Source organism: Meles meles, chromosome 7, assembly GCF_922984935.1.
Source record: "Meles meles chromosome 7, mMelMel3.1 paternal haplotype, whole genome shotgun sequence".
Classification (NCBI taxonomy): domain Eukaryota; kingdom Metazoa; phylum Chordata; class Mammalia; order Carnivora; family Mustelidae; genus Meles; species Meles meles.
In genome coordinates this window covers 72,717,044-72,735,416 of record NC_060072.1, presented here as the reverse complement: position 1 = coordinate 72,735,416, position 18,373 = coordinate 72,717,044, and the positions used below count along the sequence as shown (strand labels likewise).

General features: G+C 38.6%; 1 protein-coding gene across 1 annotated transcript; it reads right to left on the bottom strand.

Annotated features, from left to right (window-relative positions):
* Positions 1-709: 709 nt before the first annotated feature.
* LOC123946276 (sulfotransferase 6B1-like) lies at positions 710-17,530 on the bottom strand. The gene is made up of 6 exons (XM_046011740.1): positions 17,252-17,530; positions 14,729-14,913; positions 12,181-12,307; positions 5,539-5,633; positions 5,209-5,395; positions 710-989 (listed from the first exon to the last, which is right to left on the bottom strand). The coding sequence occupies exons 1-6, from the start codon at positions 17,394-17,396 to the stop codon at positions 871-873; spliced, it is 858 nt and encodes a 285-aa protein (XP_045867696.1). The 5' UTR covers positions 17,397-17,530; the 3' UTR covers positions 710-870.
* Between the last annotated feature and the right edge of the window lie 843 nt (positions 17,531-18,373).

Genomic DNA, 18,373 nt, shown 5'->3' with positions numbered 1-18,373 from the left:
ATGACCTGAATGAACTAAAGGCAGAGGCTTTAACCCACTGAGCCACCCAGGCGCCCCTTTAACTGACTTTATAAAAGATAAAATGCTAGCATGTCATGCCAGTGTTACTTTAATGTGAAAGAGGACCTTTTCATTCTTCCTTTTCACCAATTGTGATCATTTGATATAATCTGCCTGTTAGGTGTTCCACCTTAGTAAGACTGTTTGTCATTGTTCTGATAATGGACAATGGAGAACATTTCTACACAGACAACAGAGAATGCTGAAATGAAAGTGTTTGTTTAGAGGTCATTGTGTCCAAAGAGGCAGAAAACAAACTCTTCTCAGACATTGGCTATTTTAGATAATCCCTGGACCCTTTTGCTGTGCATTAATGCAGTTTATAGAACCCTTGCCGTAATACGCTCCCTCTGAATGGAAATAATCTCCTTCTCTTAAGAATATCCTGAAAGCAGATGTATAACTTGGCCATTTCAAAAGCACATATTATTTCCTTTTACTAATAATTCTCTGCTACCACCAAGTATAGTAATAACAGTCTCTCATACATGACACTTTTGACACATTCATAAAGTGTCCATTTCTCACTGAAAGAAATAGCTGCTTTTCATATTGGTAAAAAAATATTTATATATTCCCCATGTACTGCATCCCACAAAATGCAAAGTGGTCTTTTTTTTTTTTTGAAATAAATATTTTATTTATTTATGTTTTTGAGAGAGGAAGCATGAGTGGAGGGAAGGGCAGGGGGAGAGGGAGAAGCAGGCTCCCAGAGGGGATCCCCAGCTTCATGACCTGATCTGAAGGCAGATGATTAACCCACTGAGCTACCCCGGTGCCCCTGGAAAGTGGTTTCATTTCCCATTTATATTAAGAGTAATCTTCAAAGTGTTTTGCTAGTTCACTGTGTTTCATTTTCTCCGTGAATAGTTCATCAAATACTCTCCTCTGCTTTGAAGTAAAGTAGTTTTTCCAATCACCCACCGCTCCTGGAAAAATTGGAACAGACAAGAATCCATTTAAATATCCAGTATTCACAAAAGAAATCTGTCAGATTTGCAATAAAAGGTGAATGATTTCATTTCTTGCTGATAAGATGATGCAGGGTTATTCTTTTCCTCATTTGCATATTTGTTGTTTCCGATTTCCTCAGGAATGGTTGCATATTAATATGTATAGTGTAAAAAGTTAATTCTTAAAAAGAAAATAAGATTCAGATATATAAAGGTTCTAGGTTTTATGATAACAGGCAAAGAAATGTCTCAGCTAACCTTAGTTGAAACATAAAATCTGGGGTGCCTGGGTGGCTCAGTCGGTTAAGGCCCAGACTCTTGGTTTCGGTGCAGGTTGAGATCTCAGGGTTCTGAGATCAAACCCTATTTGCAGCTTCTAGTGTGGAGTCTACTTGATATTCTCTCTCCCTCTCCCTGCCCTTCCCGCTTGTGCTCCCTCTCATCTCTCAATCTCTCTCTCTCTCTAATAAATAAATACATCTTAAAAAAGAAAAAAAAAAAACATAAAAGCAGCTAAAGTGGACATAATGATGTCACTTATTTCCCTGCCTGTGTACCTATGAAGCAATGTCTGTGCTGATACCCTATCACAGGCCTGGGCAATCAGTCTCTCTTCTTGACTGAAGTATAATTAACACACAGCGTTACAGTAATTTCAGGGGTACAGTGCAGTGATTCAGCAATTCTCTGTGTTACTCAATGCTCATCATGATAAGTGTACTCTGAAACCATTTCACCTATTTCACCTTAATGGGTCTCACTGTAAGGAAATGTACTTTACAACATTGATAACAGAGCTGAAAATACCAGCACCAAGTTGCTTGTGTGATGTCCTCACCTTCAAACAAGGTATTTGTAGATCAAATCAGATCTATCCTTCCCTCCGTCCATCAGCCTCTCCTGATCCTACAGGTCACCCTCAGCCTTGGCCACAGCGCCAACCCCTCAGGACCACTCTTCTTGCCTCTATCACTCACACTGTGCCAAGCTCCAACCCTGGATCTTGCCCATCGTGGCCTTTAGTCACTTCTGGCCCCAGAATTCATTCCTGGGGCCTCAGCGTATAGATCCTGTTACACATCATCTTCCCATGTTAGTACTTCCTTCTCAGCAATGAAAGTTATGAGGAGGAGGGTAAGATGGCTTGGATTCAAATCTTCACTCTACCAGCAACTACTTGCATGACCTTGGACAAGTTGTTGAGGGGCGTGGCATCTTAGTAAAATGTAAATCCTATGAACACCACCCTCAGAAGTCTGCTGTCAAGTGTAAGGTAACTCCAGTAATGTGCCCGGCACATAGTCAGCCCACAGTAAATGCGGGCTATTTGCACTCCACAGTCTTCCTGGCTACAGAGTAAATCCCTGTATGGATGTGATTTAGTACATTTAACGTGTTCTGATTAGAGGCCAATTGGGCACATTTCAGGTTTTCAATGTCATGAACAATATTGCAACATGCATCCTGTCCATACATCTTTCCATAGTCCTGTAATATCCCCCCTAAATTTTAGTATGTAGGGGCCCTGGGACTTCTGACACTGATGTGGACCACTCTGTACCGTTGCCTGCCACCTTATCTCCATAGACAGTTTCTAGAATATCAGCTCCTTTTCCAACTTTAAAGCCAACTGCAGGCATGAATCTTCCTCTGTAAAGTGAGGAATTTCTCTTGCACCAAGGAGTCTGAATCATTGACTTCAGTCATTTATTTAACATGATTATTTTCAGAGGATGGATCCCTACTCCCACCTCATCCAGCCAATAGAAGGAATAAAGTGAATAGACCCATCCTTCTGTTTAATGTCTCATATAGTCCAAATTTAGCAATAGGCAGTCATGGGGACCAGTATCAGGGTTAACCTTCCGTGTTTTGTCAGATCCTATATAAGGAAACCACTTTTTGCTAGAATTTAAATTCATAAGAATTAATGTTGTTAGCCACAATTATATTGATAGGGTTTCACCTGGGGATATTTGTAGGGTTACTACCTCTGTTTTCATTAGACTGAAATTTCCTAAGTTAGTAGGATAAGACGGGTGAAAACTGCATATTTTGCTAATCAGATCTCAAAGGGCAGTGATAAAAGATATCAATAGTAGCAATGGATTCCACGAAACACCAGAACTTCTGCATTTCTCATCATTCTCTTTACCATAATCCCTCCCAATCTCTGTTTCTGGTGTCTTTGCTTGTTTTACCTGCTTTCATGCATCCTTTTCTAAATTCTCCCTGTCTCCCCTGTATCCTCTCTCTCCCACCCATCCTAATCTTTTTCTTGACCCCCCTATGTCATCTTGCTCTTGTCCTCCATTTTCAAACTTCGTAGAAGAGTGGTCCTTATTTGCTCCTTCCCTTCTTTCTCTCTCATCTTTTTAATCCCCTCAATTTTGCCTCCCATCACCACCACTCTGGAAATCACCCTCAGATTCATGAATGATAAATGGCCACATTTGACCCTGGCTTTCTTCATAATTCTGGCTGATTTCCTTTCCTGGCTTGTCTTAGCTGTTTCATTCCCATTGGAATGAAAGGGATCTCTAGGGCTTCCCTTTCTAACCCTTTCCCTACTAGTCCCTCCCACCCACGCTGAAGAACTTTACTTAATTCCACAAATTGCCAATGGCTCCTAAACTGACTTCTGAGCTGAGATCCACCAAACTGGCTCCCTGCCACTGCCCAAGTTATGACCCTCCATGTTTCCTATCTGGACTATTACAATAACCTCTTACTGGACTTTCTGCCTCTGGTTTCTAAACAACTCTTCTAAACAACTTTCCACCTGACTTTATTATTTTCAGGTCCCTTCTTAAAACAGCAAATAGAGAGGAAAAGACCCCTTCAGAATGTACAGAGAGCTTTTGGTCTCTGGACCCAATTTTTATCTCCCTCATTCTGCTCCACATGTCATATGCTCTTCTAGAACAGGAGACTAGCTGCAGTCTACCAATCCCATGGTGATTCTGGACTTTTCTTGCTGTTAACTCTTACTGGAGTATATTTCTTCCCTGTCATTTTCCTGGTAAATGCTTCCTGCTTATGCTTCCTGTCCCAGATCCAACGTCACCTCCTCACCTACTTTGCTGGGGAAAATTTATCTCACCCTTAGTCATGTTGCTATTCACAGTTGCTCATACTACTAATAAAGTTGTCAATCACCTTGTATTATTGCCAGCTTATGATCTTCTGAAGGACAAGACTATTTTATTTAACTTTTGAACCTCACATCTTGGAAAATAGCTTATTAATAAATATTTGCTGAATTGAGTTCTCTTCTCCCTCCCAGTCCTGGTTTTGCAACTATAAGAAAATGAAAAATGAACCGCCAAAAAAGACAAAAAGTAACTTGCAAAATTGAGGGACTATCTGATCCATAGGAGTTAGCCAATTTTTGCTTTGGGAGGAATTCTATTCAGATGAGCTAAAAAATGGAAACAAAGGTGTGTTTTCTAGTAGGAAACCTGAGTACCTAAATGTAGAAATTTTTGTCATTGTAAGTTATGAAGAATTTGAAGAATGTTCAAATATTTTCCCCTGGGATCTGGACTAAAATTCACATGGGTATCAAAATGATTCTATATCTGGATGAACCCAAACTACTTCTAAGTTACATGTTAGGAAGTAGTAGAGAAGATTTACTTCCTTCTCTTTGGGTTTTCATGCAGAGGAGTGCCCTGGATAACACTCCCAGCTTCTCTCTCTCCCCCGTACTTCTGTGGGGTGAGTTATTTGGTGAGTTTGGGAAAGTGCACTGTCCACATTCATCAACTCCCTTCTCTCTTCTGAAAAAAGCACATATCATGTACCACTCTCCACCATGCTCTCTGTGGGAGGCCTCAGTGCAGGGACAGGACTGCATTTGATTGTGACTAAGCAAGCATGTTTGCAAAATTTAGGATACGTTATTAGCAAACACGCAAGGCTGCACAGCCGAGGCCCATTCTTCAGGGAGTTTTATCATTTCCATCTGTTTGACACCTGTGTCTTTCTCTCAATTGGTTCATAACTGGGTATGGAAATCTCAATTTCTGGAAATAATGCGATTTAAGAAATTTGTTTAATAAACATTCACTCAGGGATGACAATGAGCAATCCATCGTGCAAGAGGTAGGGTGTATGATGGTGAAACGAGAGATTTAGAAATTATAAAGTGGAACTACTTCCAGCCAAAGTACCACATCCCTTTCCGACTTACCTTTTCTAAATACCAGGTTCCTGTTAGATGTGAGGGCACAGATGGTATGATTTGGATCACAGTTTTCTTTGGCTGCATTATTTTTCATTTCACTGAATGATGTTTTCTGAGCAATCTTATTAATTTCACTGTCACTCACATTTATACCAAGGAAAGTAGTTATTTTCTTGATGCTTTTAGAAAGATCCTAAGCAATAAGAAAAATTATTTTTAAAAAGTGTAATTCATCAAAACACCAAATTCATTCCCTCAACCCTGAAAAGAGAATTTATTGATTTGCTGCTTAATTTGACTTAAATTTTGATTATTGAAATGTTAGGAAGGACTTACTTTCTTCATTTCTTCATAGAATATAATTAGAATGTTTTTGTCATTTTTGTGCTCTTCCCAGCTTAAAACGTGATCAAACCAGGATCCATATACAACTAGAAGGAAAAATGAATTGTGTTAATATTCAAGATCATGGGTTGGCATCCCAGGATTCTTCCCACTTCACCAAAGTAGGCAAAATAAGACACACACATATTAGACTCTGGAGTGAAGGGATTTTACTTAAGAATTGTTGAATCACTATAGTGTACATCTGAAACTAATATACCACTGTATGTTAACTATACTGGGTTTAAAGTGAAAAAAAGAAAATGTTAATTACATATGTTAATACCATGTCATTCATTATCTATGAAGAAACATAATTAGGTTTAATAAAATTCAATAATTAAAAATTAAATTAGATCTTAAATATTTTTTAAAAAGCGTTTCCTTAGAAGAGCCCAATTTTAAAACACTACTGTTTCAACTAAATGCAATATTGAGAAATGAAGCTGGATTGCTGTATCTTTTAATAAGGCTGTGGTTTTATCTTTTTTTTTTTCTTATTTTTGATAAACATCTTTTTACCATCATCAGAAGTTACAGCAGAAATACAGAGATATACATTTTCCCAATAATTGTGTTCTGATAACTATTTTGGATCTTGGAAGAAATAAAGAAACATTGAGAATTTATTACTTTCTTCCTGTAAATGGCATGCTTTTTATAAGTTCTCAGCATAAAAAGTTTATAAACTTCCTCAAAAAAGGGGTGGGAGAGAAAAGAGAAAAGAAGTCTATTCATTTATCTTAGTTCAAGGTTGCAAAATACAGTGTTAGGGCTTTAAGAGTAGTTGATATTATCTCTTTATTGTTTTGTTAATTTGACAGATATCAAAAATGTCCAGGGCTTGAAGTAAAATGTTATCATGCAAAATAAATTATCAACTGTGATGATAAAAAACAAAAAGTGAGCAATTTCTTGTACCACAGAAAGTTGACTAGCTTGATAATCGAAAGCATATAATAGAGTAATTTAAAATACTGGGTATACATCTTTCCATGCATCCTTATTATCCATAGATTTAATAATAGCTAATGCCCAGATTATAAAATAGTTCCTCCGCTCGCAATGTTCTGAAGATCTGCTGACTATTGACTCATTTAATAAACATTTATGAAGCCATTATTGTCTACCAGATGCTGTGCCATATCGCTTTTAAACATGAAACTTTTGAATAAATTGATGTGTAGTTAACTCCTAGCTAACTGCAATTATTTACGGTTTCAGCCCCTGGGGAAGCAAAGGGCAAGGAAATAAGCAGAAAGCATTTGTAAAAGACCAGACTTCCGGGACTATGACGGTATCATCACAGAGCCCGATTTTCCACCCCCGGGGGCCCAGACGGTTGTAAAGCAAGAACAGGTGTTTGGAAGGACCATAGGTCTCCAGTTCCCAGCATTCTCACTGCCAGTTCAGTAATTTACAAAATACTTTATCTTGGAATGACGCAAATTACCCTATCAGTGATAAGGAGTTGACCTAAGAACTGCCAGCCTATTGCCAGGAACAAACACAGGGTGAGACAGAGCACTGATTTTCTCTCCTAGTAGTTTAGGCAGTGAACTGGTCTCTATTGACTCTGACTATGCAGGCAGTTGCCACCTGCACCACCCCACCCCCGGGCAGCTGCAGCCCAGCCCCGGTAGAAAACATCAACACACTCCACACTGTCAGGGAGCCCATGCTTCTGTGCCCCAGCCCCCGAGCCTGGGCAGGAAAAGACCCGGAGTCCCAGGGTCACGGCCGGTGGCTACCTGTGATTGACTCGGCCCACTATGGTTTTGCAGCAGGAAATGCATTCCAACATACCCCAATTAAATGTAAGAAAAATCTTTTGGATCATAGCCTGACCATCATTTGAGAGCCAGATATTCTATCATTAATTAATTAATTTATACTCTGTCTTGTTCCAAAAAGACAGAAGAATCTAAAGAAATTGGCTCCCTGGGTCTTCCTTAGCCATGCAGAGAATTATACTTTGGGTCATTTTTTTTTAATACAGATCCTCATTGTCCAGACCTAGGGCTTTAAAGAAAATACAGCTTCCAAAATAGAGACATGAAAATCTTTTTTTTCTGGGAAATGCTTTTCTCCACATCCTTCACTTAAAGATAGAATTTTCTACTACCTCCTGCATGGCCTTCCTTCTGTTATCCGGAATTACTTGTTCCCCCCGAAATGCCCTGACCAGAAAAGTTGCTCTTACTCGGCCAACCCAAGTGTGTTAGGGTCTGGACTGTGCATTGGCAATGTCACGGCTTCCTATCAACTTGCAGAACTCCTCCCTCCGAGATAATCCAAGCCCCTATAGGGCTCATGTCCTTTAAATATATCACTCTTCTTAGCCTTATCTCTGTCAGAAGTGGACGTTCTGATCTGTTCCCAGCAGTCATGGAAGACTCTGATCTTAGAACACAGCCTCCTGGGGCAGCTCATGTCTTGTCACCCACGCATTGATGGACAGCTTCTGCAAATACCCTACTTGGACCACTTACGTCCTTTTTAATCCTCATTTTCTTCGCCTTGTTCTTCTCCCTGACCTTTTTCTAGCTAAAACCTTCAACTTCCCTTTTTCCCTTATTATTTTAACCACCTGAAAAAACACTCAGTATTGACTCAAAACACATTACCTTCTTTTCTCCTTGCCCAATGCTACTGAGTTCTGCGGAAGAAATTTATATAACTCTATACTGACACCACTGCAAATTCATTTTTCCAGCCTTAAGGGTCCTGAGGCTGCCTAGAGAACTAATTTGTCCTGCATTAACACATTCTCCTATTTTCCACATCAGCGATTACAAACCTCCCACACTTTCTGAAAACCCTTTGTCCCACTCCTATCCAGTTTCAACGAACATCTTAATTTCTAGTTTCTAGAAAGCACTCTGATGATTGTGCAGAAATTCACGAGGACAAAGTGCTAGGAAATACGGAGTTCTCACAAAAGACTGGAGGGGGGGCTAGTGGGAAAAAAAGTATGATGCTAAAATATTATTTCATTAGATATTAATCTGTCAGAATATTGCCAGAACATAATTTACAGTTACTACTTAATTTGGAAAAACTAAAATGTATTTGTAAACTGTCTGAAAGGTAAATCAGATGGTTAGACAAATGTGTGCCTATCTATGTCTTTATGGTACAGTCTCCTCATATAATGTGTATATATTTATGGTTTGGAAATGGGTATAGGATATCATGATGCTTCAGTGTAAAATAATCTTTCTAGATAAATACCTACATGGAAACTTTCCACCCGAAAGTGAAACGATTTAAAAAGTCCAGGGGCATAGGGAAGCTCTATTTTTAATTTCTTCAGGAATCCCCTATGACCCTGCAATTGCACTGCTGGGTATTTACCCCAAAGATACAGATGTAGTGAAAAGAAGGGCCATTTGTACCCCAATGTTTATTGCAGCAATGGCTACGGTCGCCAAACTGTGGAAAGAACCAAGATGCCCTTCAATGGATGAATGGATAAGGAAGATGTGGTCCATATACACAATGGAGTATTATGCCTCCATCAGAAAGGACGAATACCCAACTTTTGTAGCAACATGGACAGGACTGGAAGAAATTATGCTGAGCGAAATAAGTCAAGCAGAGAGAGTCAAGTATCATATGGTCTCACTTATTTGTGGAGCATAACAAATAACATGGAGGACATGGGGAGATGGAGAGGAGAGGGAGTTGAGGGAAACTGGAAGGGGAGATGAACCATGAGAGACTGTGGACTCTGAAAAACAACCAGAGGGTTATGAAGGGGCGGCGGGAGGGGGTGGGGTGTGGTGGGAGGTTGAGGAACCAGGTGGTGGGTAATAGGGAGGGCACGTACTGCATGGAGCACTGGGTGTGATGCCAGAACAATGAACACTGTTATGCTGTAAATAAGCAAATAAAAATAAATAAATAAATTAAAAAAAAAAAAAAAAGTCCAGGGGCACCTGGGTGGCTCAGCTGTTAAGCATCTCCCTTCGCCTCAGGTCATGATCCCAGGCTCCTGGGATCAAGCCCTGCCTCAGGCTCCCTGCTCTGTGGGAAGCCTGCTTCTCCCTCTTCCACTCCCCTTGCTTATGTCCTCTCTCTCGCTACCTCTCTCTCTGTCAAATAAATAAATAAAATCTTTTTTTAAAAATGTCTATGTCCAATAGAATGAGTAGATTTCTACAGTAATTTCTAGTCATGACTTCATTTAAACATCTAAATAGTCCTACATAATCCAAGTCTGGGCCTCAAAATGATTAAACAACTTGTCCACAGTTACACAGGGGATAAATTAGAGTTAAGACTTGATCCCTCTTCTTCTGTCTCCATAGCCCGTTCTATTGTACCATGTTATCATTGGCAAGAGAAAGAATCCTCTTCTCAAAGAGTAGTCACTGAAGGAAATCCCTGAAATATAGTCACCTATCTTTGACAGGAGAACAAGCAACCTTATCTTATAAATACTGTTCCACTCAAGTAAATTTTAAAAAGCTTTAGCAATCACTGCTTACTCCTGGTGTCAGCAGGATTTCCCCAGATTTGCCTAGATTTCCCGATTATATAATACACAGCAGATCTCTTTGCAATTAAAAATCTCTTAACGCACCTAGAAGGTATAAAAGAATCATCTGGAATATTTTCTCCAACTAAATGCTCTTTCCAGATACTCTGCTTTGACATCACATAATAGGGTGGTGGATGTCCTAGGACAGTTAGTTTGCCTCCCTGCGTATGGACTGAGTTGCCCTTTTTGTGGCTACACTCATAGAAAAATAATCTCTAGAACACGAGCACTAACAGGCCTGCTTTACACTGTCCTCAGGTCATACCCAGAGGATCTTTTGATCTTCTGGGCACTCCAAAACGATAGAGATAGAGCCAAATTAGATCTTGAGCAGCAGCGTGAGGGGTAGTGAACCCCAGGGTGTAATAATTGGAGACAAACGTGGCTTTTCTTTTCTTTAGGAAAAGCAGACTCAAGATCTGTTTTGTTTTGTTTTTTAATAATGTATGTATTTAAACTCTGTTCACGCCAAAAATGGAATGGAGACAGAGTGAGGCATGCTAACTATCTTCAAATATTTAGAAGGCTACCGTGGGCAAGAGGAATTAGCGATCAGAGGAACAGCTTCCTCTCTAGGCAAGCTATGCCACAGTGCTAACAGCAAGGATCTGGGAGACTGACCCTTGAATTTAAACCTTGGCTCCTTATGAGTTATGCAATTGTCTGGCCTGCCAACATCTGCATTTCCCTCATCTATAAAATAAGAATGATACCTGGCTCTTGTGTTCTAGTGAGGATGATAGGAGATCGTGTTTGCATAGCACTTGGCTAAGTGTCTATATCACATAGTAAGATTTTTTTTTAACATCTTAACAGTACCAAGATGGAACACGTCATCTGGGGGCAGGAGCTGGGGTGCGAACCCGTTGTCAAAGTTAGGAAGTTCAAGTTTAGCTGGTCCAATCCTTGAGAATGCTATAAAGGCAATTCAAACATCAGGTCGGTGATTTTAACCAGATGATCTTCAATAGACCTGTCGTTCCTGAAACTTTGTGACTACTAAATGTTTGCCAAAGAGGAGCTGAACTATTGTGAGCATAGCATATTCTTCCATAGGGAATAGGGCAAAAGAAATTGTGAAACTCTGCTGCTAGCAAGTTCTCGATACCCTCCTGCTAAGGTTACACTTGCCGTGGCCTCTCTGAAATTAACAAGTAAAAGCTGAATCATTGTCAAGTGAAACAGGGAAACGAACAATTAAGCAGGTCTACCTCTAACCCCAGGGAGAAGGAAGATCCTGTGGGTACAAATCATTTCTAAATCCTGCCTCTTCTAAATTCTGCATCTTCTTGGTACGTTATTTTTATTTCATGAAAGGCTTGGGAACTCAGGTTTGGGAACTGTTTTTCGTTTTTTTTTTAAGTGCTCCAGATACCCATGAGTCAGAGAAAAATTAATAAATTCAAAGGTCATGCATGGTTAGGCAAGATCAATATGCATTGCACAACTCAATCGAATGATGTATCAGCTTCGTATTTTCAGGAGAAATTGCTTTTTGTTCATCTTTATAAAGCAAGTGTCAAGATGACTAATACTTTCATTTCTTTTATTTGGGGAATTTTATTCCTTTTTTTTGGAGAGGGGGAGGGAGAACGTGTTTGTGTGTGTGTGTGTGTGTGTCGTTTGTTGGTGTTATTTTCCATTTAGGTAAACATAAGACATGTTTCAGGCTGCCTGTGAAGGTTTCAGCTGTATCTCGCTCTACTCCAATCAATGCATAATTATTTCACTGGCAAAACTGATGGTATATGAAAAAAAGTGATGCTTGATCAGAATTAATCTCTGTTTTAAAAACACTGCTATCAGCTCAATAAGTAATTGCAAATCCATACTACCTACAGGTGATAAGAAAGTCCGTGAAGAAACAAAGTGAGAAAGAATGGCTTAGAAGTAAAAAACAAACAAAAAAACAAACAAACAAAAAAACCCAAAAAACTATTCAAATGTATTCCTGAAAATGGGTCGCTAGGATCCAGTTAAACTTTTAGAAAATGCTTTCATTTGGAGGGGAACTGTATATGATGAATAGAAATCATTGTTATATTTACCATCTCCTCTTAGGAAAAGCTCGAAAAATGCCGCCCAGGTTTCAATGCCAGGGAGATTCGGGTTATCTCTGTAGTAGTGGAATAAGGAAACAGCCGTGTCTTTTGGATTCCTAACGATATAGATAATCTGTTAAAAAAAAAAATCAGTTTATTTTTAGATGGAAAAAGCCCCCATGCAAAACATGCTATCAAAAAAAGCAACTGGACTTAACTGGACTTGACAGCTTACACTGATTATTAAGCACAGACTCAGGCCAGTGTTTCTCAAAAGTTAACGTGTGCAAGAATTATTCAGGAATCTTGCTAAAATGCAGATTCTGACACAGGAGTCCAACACGCGGCCTATCATTCTGCGTTTCTAATAAGCTCCCAGGTAAGGCTGGTAATGCCAGTCCACTGACCGCCCTTTTTCAATTTAGGCACTAACTGTGGCCCCATCATTTTAGCAGTGGATTCGAGAAACCATCTATCCATTTGTAGGACACGATTGCTTTCTTAATATAAAAATTTTTTGACATAACATTTAAACAATTTCAATGTTATAACACATGATTTAAATACACTCAGATTTCTTGTAAATTGTCTACTATTATTTATAAGATGAATGATATTTTAGAATTTCATTTTCTACAGTTGAATCCCCCACAGAGCAGGAAATCTGAGCCACCCTCCTAATTTACACAAACACTGCCCTTGCAATCGGATTCAGTTTAATGCATTTCTGTTTAGTATGGACTACACACTGGGCAGAGTGGAGTGTTCCTGGTCGGAGAAACAGGAGCAGCAAGGCAAAAACATGACCAGCTCCCTCAAAAGAGTCAGGCACAGGAGCGCGGAGTCATGAAGTTTGTAACAGGGCCGTAGGGACTGCAGGAACGTGCATATTAAAAAACCTCAGAAAACCAGGGCGAGAAGCTGAACTATTTTCTATCACGGTCAGTGTTGCCTGATGATCAGATGTTCCACTTACTCTTAGATCGATAATCAGGTGGGCACATTTTACGTAGGTAAGAAAGCGTTTACTGGGTCATGCTTGATACGTAACTATCGTTCTGTACTATGTTCATAGTCCAGGAGTGGTGCGTGTAACCCACATGAACAACACCTGCCCCTCTTGAGAGATGTGAAGGCCACTATGCACTGAGGTGAAAAGCCACCTTTAGTCCCCGTTGTGTCCCCATTATCCTCTCTTCCTCTCCAGAGAAAATTATGGAGTAACTCAACACTTCAGGCTTCTCTAACTGTTCTCTGCTTCTGGAGCAGATTCACAGAACCCCAAAGCTCTGAAAGCGATTTAAAAATCCACTCACTCTCTTATTTTTTTTTAAAGCTGTTTTAAAGATTTTATTTATTTATCTGACAGAGAGAGAGACAGCAAGAGTAGGAACACAAGCAGAGGAACTGGGAGAGGGAGAAGATGGCTTCCCGCCAAGCAGGGAGCCCAATGCAGGACTTGATCCCAGGACCCTGGGACATGACCTGAGCCAAAGGCAGATGCTTAACAATGGAGCCACCCAGGAACCCCTCCACTCACTGTTTTAACAAAAAGGGATAAAGTGGCGGGATGGGAAGCCTTAGCCATCTAGTTGGAGTTTTTGGTCTGTTTTGGTAGACAGAAGCATGCTTCAGGACCTTTGGAGAATACCCAAGGTTACACATAGGTATCCAGTGGGAAGGACAATGCAAACCACTAACACATTAATACATATTTTGACAAAAGAGGTGAAAAGAAGTATTCTGTAATTATGTGTGGTGACATGGTAAGTAGAGTTACTGTGGAGATCATGTCACAATATATACTAATATCGAGTCATTAAGTGGTACATCCGAAACTAATACAATGTTGTATGTCAATTAGATACTCAATAAACACACACATAGAATATTCTAAGAAATATTAGGGGATGGTTGAAAGATATGAAGAGAAGGCAGAATAGCACTCTGAGAAAAAAATTAAATGTTAACTAAATATCAGGAAATGAGCTGAAAACAGATATTTCCTGTAAGAGAGTTTGGAGGCAGAAAAAAAGATGGGGAGACAAAGATTAGGAAGAAAACATAGGAGGCTAACTAGGGTTGAGGGCCGTTGGGGAAAGATCACAAGAGGAACTGATCATCTGACAGGCCTGCTGGAGCAGGAAAGGTTCCAGTAGCTTCTAAGCTCTGAGGGCTAGGCAGGGGGCAACAGAGGACAGATCATCATCTTGGGAAACCAAGCGCAACCAGAGAGTCTCATTTCCCATTAGGATTGTACCTTACGACTCTCTTTACTGTGGTGGTTTTAAGAAGCCCCCCACCCTTTCTGAGCTTCAGTTTCTTTGCTGATGAAAGGGAAAACATCTACAGTTGCCTTTGTTGTAATGTGTTCACAAAACATAGCTTAATCTTTGCCACATTGTATGCGATGGATACTGTTATTTCTGTATCAAAGGAGGAAACCAAAGCTAGGAGAGCATCAGCAATTTTCAAAGAGTGGCAGAGCAAGAACCCAAGCCAGGTTTTCTGATCTTCCCGAGAATTTGCCCTTAACCACTGCCAATGCACTCACCTTGCATTGTTTTTGCTTAATATTCATTGGTAGCATGTTGTAGCTCAAATGTGTGGGAATAACTCTTCTCTTACAGTTCATTTTTATCTCTTCAAGTTTAGAAATGTCTCCCAACTCGATAGGAGACGTTAGATTAATTCGAGCATTGGGAATGTTCCCAATGACCTCCGCAATCCAGTGAGTACCTTCACATAAAAATAAAACAAAACACATTTTTTAAATTAATTGAAACTCTTGATGAAATAAATATAGAAAATTAGCATGAGGTTATAATAGCAAGGAGCGCATTAATTTTGTTATAAGTAGTTATTATTACCTCTTGTATTGAAACCTGAGACACTTGTTGAAACACCAGAGGCATTAATTCATTTGACAGGAAGAGTCACACTTTAAAGCATGAAGAGACTGAGAACTGTCTATGCCTTTTTCTCAGCTTGAAATATTCTCCTGTGTTACACTTATCTCTAGCACCTTCTCCAATCCACAAATACGCAGATCTTGCCACACACAGTTCCTCACCGGTCATGCAAGCTCATGCATCTTGCTCTTTTTTTAACTGTCTTCTGAGTCTCCACTCCCCTGGCATAACTGTTTACCCTTTCTGTCCCTCCCAAGTAGAACATACCAGAGTCCAGTTGCTACTGCTTGTATTCATGTATACCTCCCCATTTCCCCCTGGAAGATAGCCCCTGGATCTTATTTTTGTTTGTGTGCAAACAGAGTAGTCATGCAAACGAAGCCCTTGAACAATGAACAAATGCTACATTCAGAGAGCATAAAGATACAATCCTACCCAATCATGAAGTCTGGAAGGAATACATAAAGCAAATGTGGGTATGCTCCAATGTTGCAGACAATAGTAAACTGGAGCAGGGAGGTAGAAGTTTGGATGGGGAGGATGCTTTGCTGATTTGAAAGCAATGTTCCTAAAAAGTTTCAATCAGGCCTATTTCCTTTCCATTGAACTCATTTGTAATTTCAATTTGAAATCTGTTATGATATTCACTAATTTATAGCTGAATAAATATTTAAAGGTGCTCTCATCTGCATGATGTTTTAAATTTAAGTCTTTTAGATAATAATGTTCATGAGTCAATTCTAATATTCATATAAACATGACTAATATAACTAATGACATTTCTATTATTTTCACAGGGTGCATTGATTTATTCTGGTGAAGAAGACAGAATACAGTTTTGGATTGTATTCGGGGGACTTCCAGAGCTGGCAGGTGATATCAATTTATAGGCATCAATATGTGCAGTGGAAACTTTATATATGGTTGTTTATATAAGGTATAAACTAGGCACCTGCTCAAAGAACCTTAAAAGTATCATAAATTACTTTCTAAACTAACATATCAATTTGGGGTAAGGTATGTTTATTCACAGAGTGACCTACCACATAGAGAGAATACTGAGGTATTCTAGAAGCAATCACTTAATTTCCATCTGCAACACCATTTTCCAATAAAATAATGACATATGTGATTTACATTTATTCTCCAAAAACACCCTAGAAGGTCTATGTGAACTCTGTGTCTTCTAATGGAGAGGGCTTCTTGGGCCTGATTCTCAATCAGATAAAAGGACTAAAATGCAAACATGATTTGAAAGAGCTAAACTCTTTGTTGCTGAATCATGCTAGCAAGCATATGCCCATTCACACGTGTCCACTCTTCTGGAAATCACAGCAGACAGGTGGATATTATATATCCTGGCCACCTCTCAAAATTAAAAAGAATATAAAATTAATTTAGATTATCCCCAGGATGCCATTATTCATAATGGTCCTTTCATGAGTGAAAAACTATATATGGAAATAAACTTTGCATAAGAAGGCATAAAATTGAACACTAAAGTGGCACTTGTGGGACTCAGTTGGTTAAGTGTGTGCCTTCAACTCAGGTCATCATTTCAGGGTCCTGGACTGGAGCCCCCATCAGTGGGGAGTCCGCTTCTCCTTCTCCCTCTGCCCTTGCCCCCTGCTCCTGCTCTATCACTCTCTCTCAAATAAATAAATAAAATCTTTTTAAAAATGAACACTAAAAATACTTATGGTTTTTTATTAGCCTAGGAAAGAAATTATTCATTTATAAATCAATCATTAAAGTATGAATTGAACAAATCTGCTTATGGCCATGCCTGGTACAAGTATGAAGAGAACTTTATAATGTTACAGATAATATGCTTATTATGTATATCAACATTTGTATACTTTAATGAATAAAAGAGAAACAAAACTGTAGTAAAAGCTCTAGTTGAATTTTCTCAAAACACAGTTTACAGCTTTCTAATGTCAAACTTTTTCATTAAAATGAGCATTTAGGATACTTAAATTTCCTATGGATAAATTCTGAAAAATAAATGTTTTGTAAAAATTGTTATTATATTTCTATAAAGTAGTCTACTATATTATTATTATATTTTGATATAGTAGAATATTATATTATACTTATTTCTTATATTTCACACATTTAAAAATGTACTTATACATTTAAAAATACATTAAAATAAACTTTACCAGATTTTGGATAGGACACCAGAAACACATCATCTTCTCTTGCATTGAAAAAATCCAGGGAATTTAGAAGTTCTTCTGAAGACAGAGTAGAAAAGAGGATCCCCTTGAATTTATGAAGAACACTTGACTGGTTCTGGAATGACATCTTTCGTCAAATGAATCAAAAAGTATTTACTAAACCCTAACTTTACACAAGGCACAGAACAAGTAAGTTCCTTGATGTTAATCCTAGCTCAGTGGCAGGATAATCTTAGAATTACTAAGCTGGTGTTTCATCTAGAGGAATATGTATATATATATACGTTTTGCAATTCTTCACAAGAGTAATTTTTAAACCATAAGTAAGCCAAAGTCTACTGTGAAAATGATGTCATTTTCTTGATAACATGTTAAAAAATATTACCTCCAACTTGACATTCAAAATAGTTTACATATAAGGCTATCAAGCTATCAGAATGTAATTATTATCTGAAAGGACCAGAGTTAATCAAGTCCTTTGGCCTTAAAAAGAAAAGAATTAGTGGCGATAAGGGATTATGTCACTGTGGAAAGGACAAGAAAAGTTGAATGTCATGTTAATATTAACACATAGTGAGGAAGTAGCTAATATGTATTGTGTTGCTGGAAGAGGAGAGAATGGAGTGAGAAATATAAATTTTTCTCAGAATTGGCAGATAAACCTGAGACTAAAGATAAACTTCACGGGAAATACTTTAAGAAAGATAACATGGGACTCAGGAAACCCAAGCCAGAAAATAGATATCTTGAGTTTTGTTGTATAGAAGTTTATGGCTGAATTAAGCAAAATTCTTGTCTGAGTCATTCTTTGGTTTTCTCACTAATATTGTTACATTCTGGATTCAATGAGATATGGCAACAAAGTGCCCAATAACTTCAGTGAACCACAGTGAATTTTTTTGTTTGCTTGTCTAACCATCAAAAGAAACGTATGTCAACCAGGAAATGACCAGCATTTCATTGAGCATAAAAAAGTAGAGGTCTACTGTGGAAGAAATAATTAAAGAAGAAAGATATTCATGATAGTGGCAGAAATGACATTCAGAATAATCATATACATAGGAAATTCTAAAGAATCTACAATTAGAATAAACATGTAAATTG

Bases quoted from the DNA above. Each gene is read 5' to 3' on its own strand.
- LOC123946276 (XM_046011740.1), bottom strand. From the start codon at position 17,396: ATGTCATTCCAGAACCAGTCAAGTGTTCTTCATAAATTCAAGGGGATC. The intron at 14,914-17,251 runs GTAAAGTTTATT...TTTTATGTGAAG, and splicing joins GGTGTCCTATCCAAAATCTG to GTACTCACTGGATTGCGGAG. The intron at 12,308-14,728 runs GTGAGTGCATTG...TTTTTTTAACAG, and splicing joins TTAAGCAAAAACAATGCAAG to ATTATCTATATCGTTAGGAA.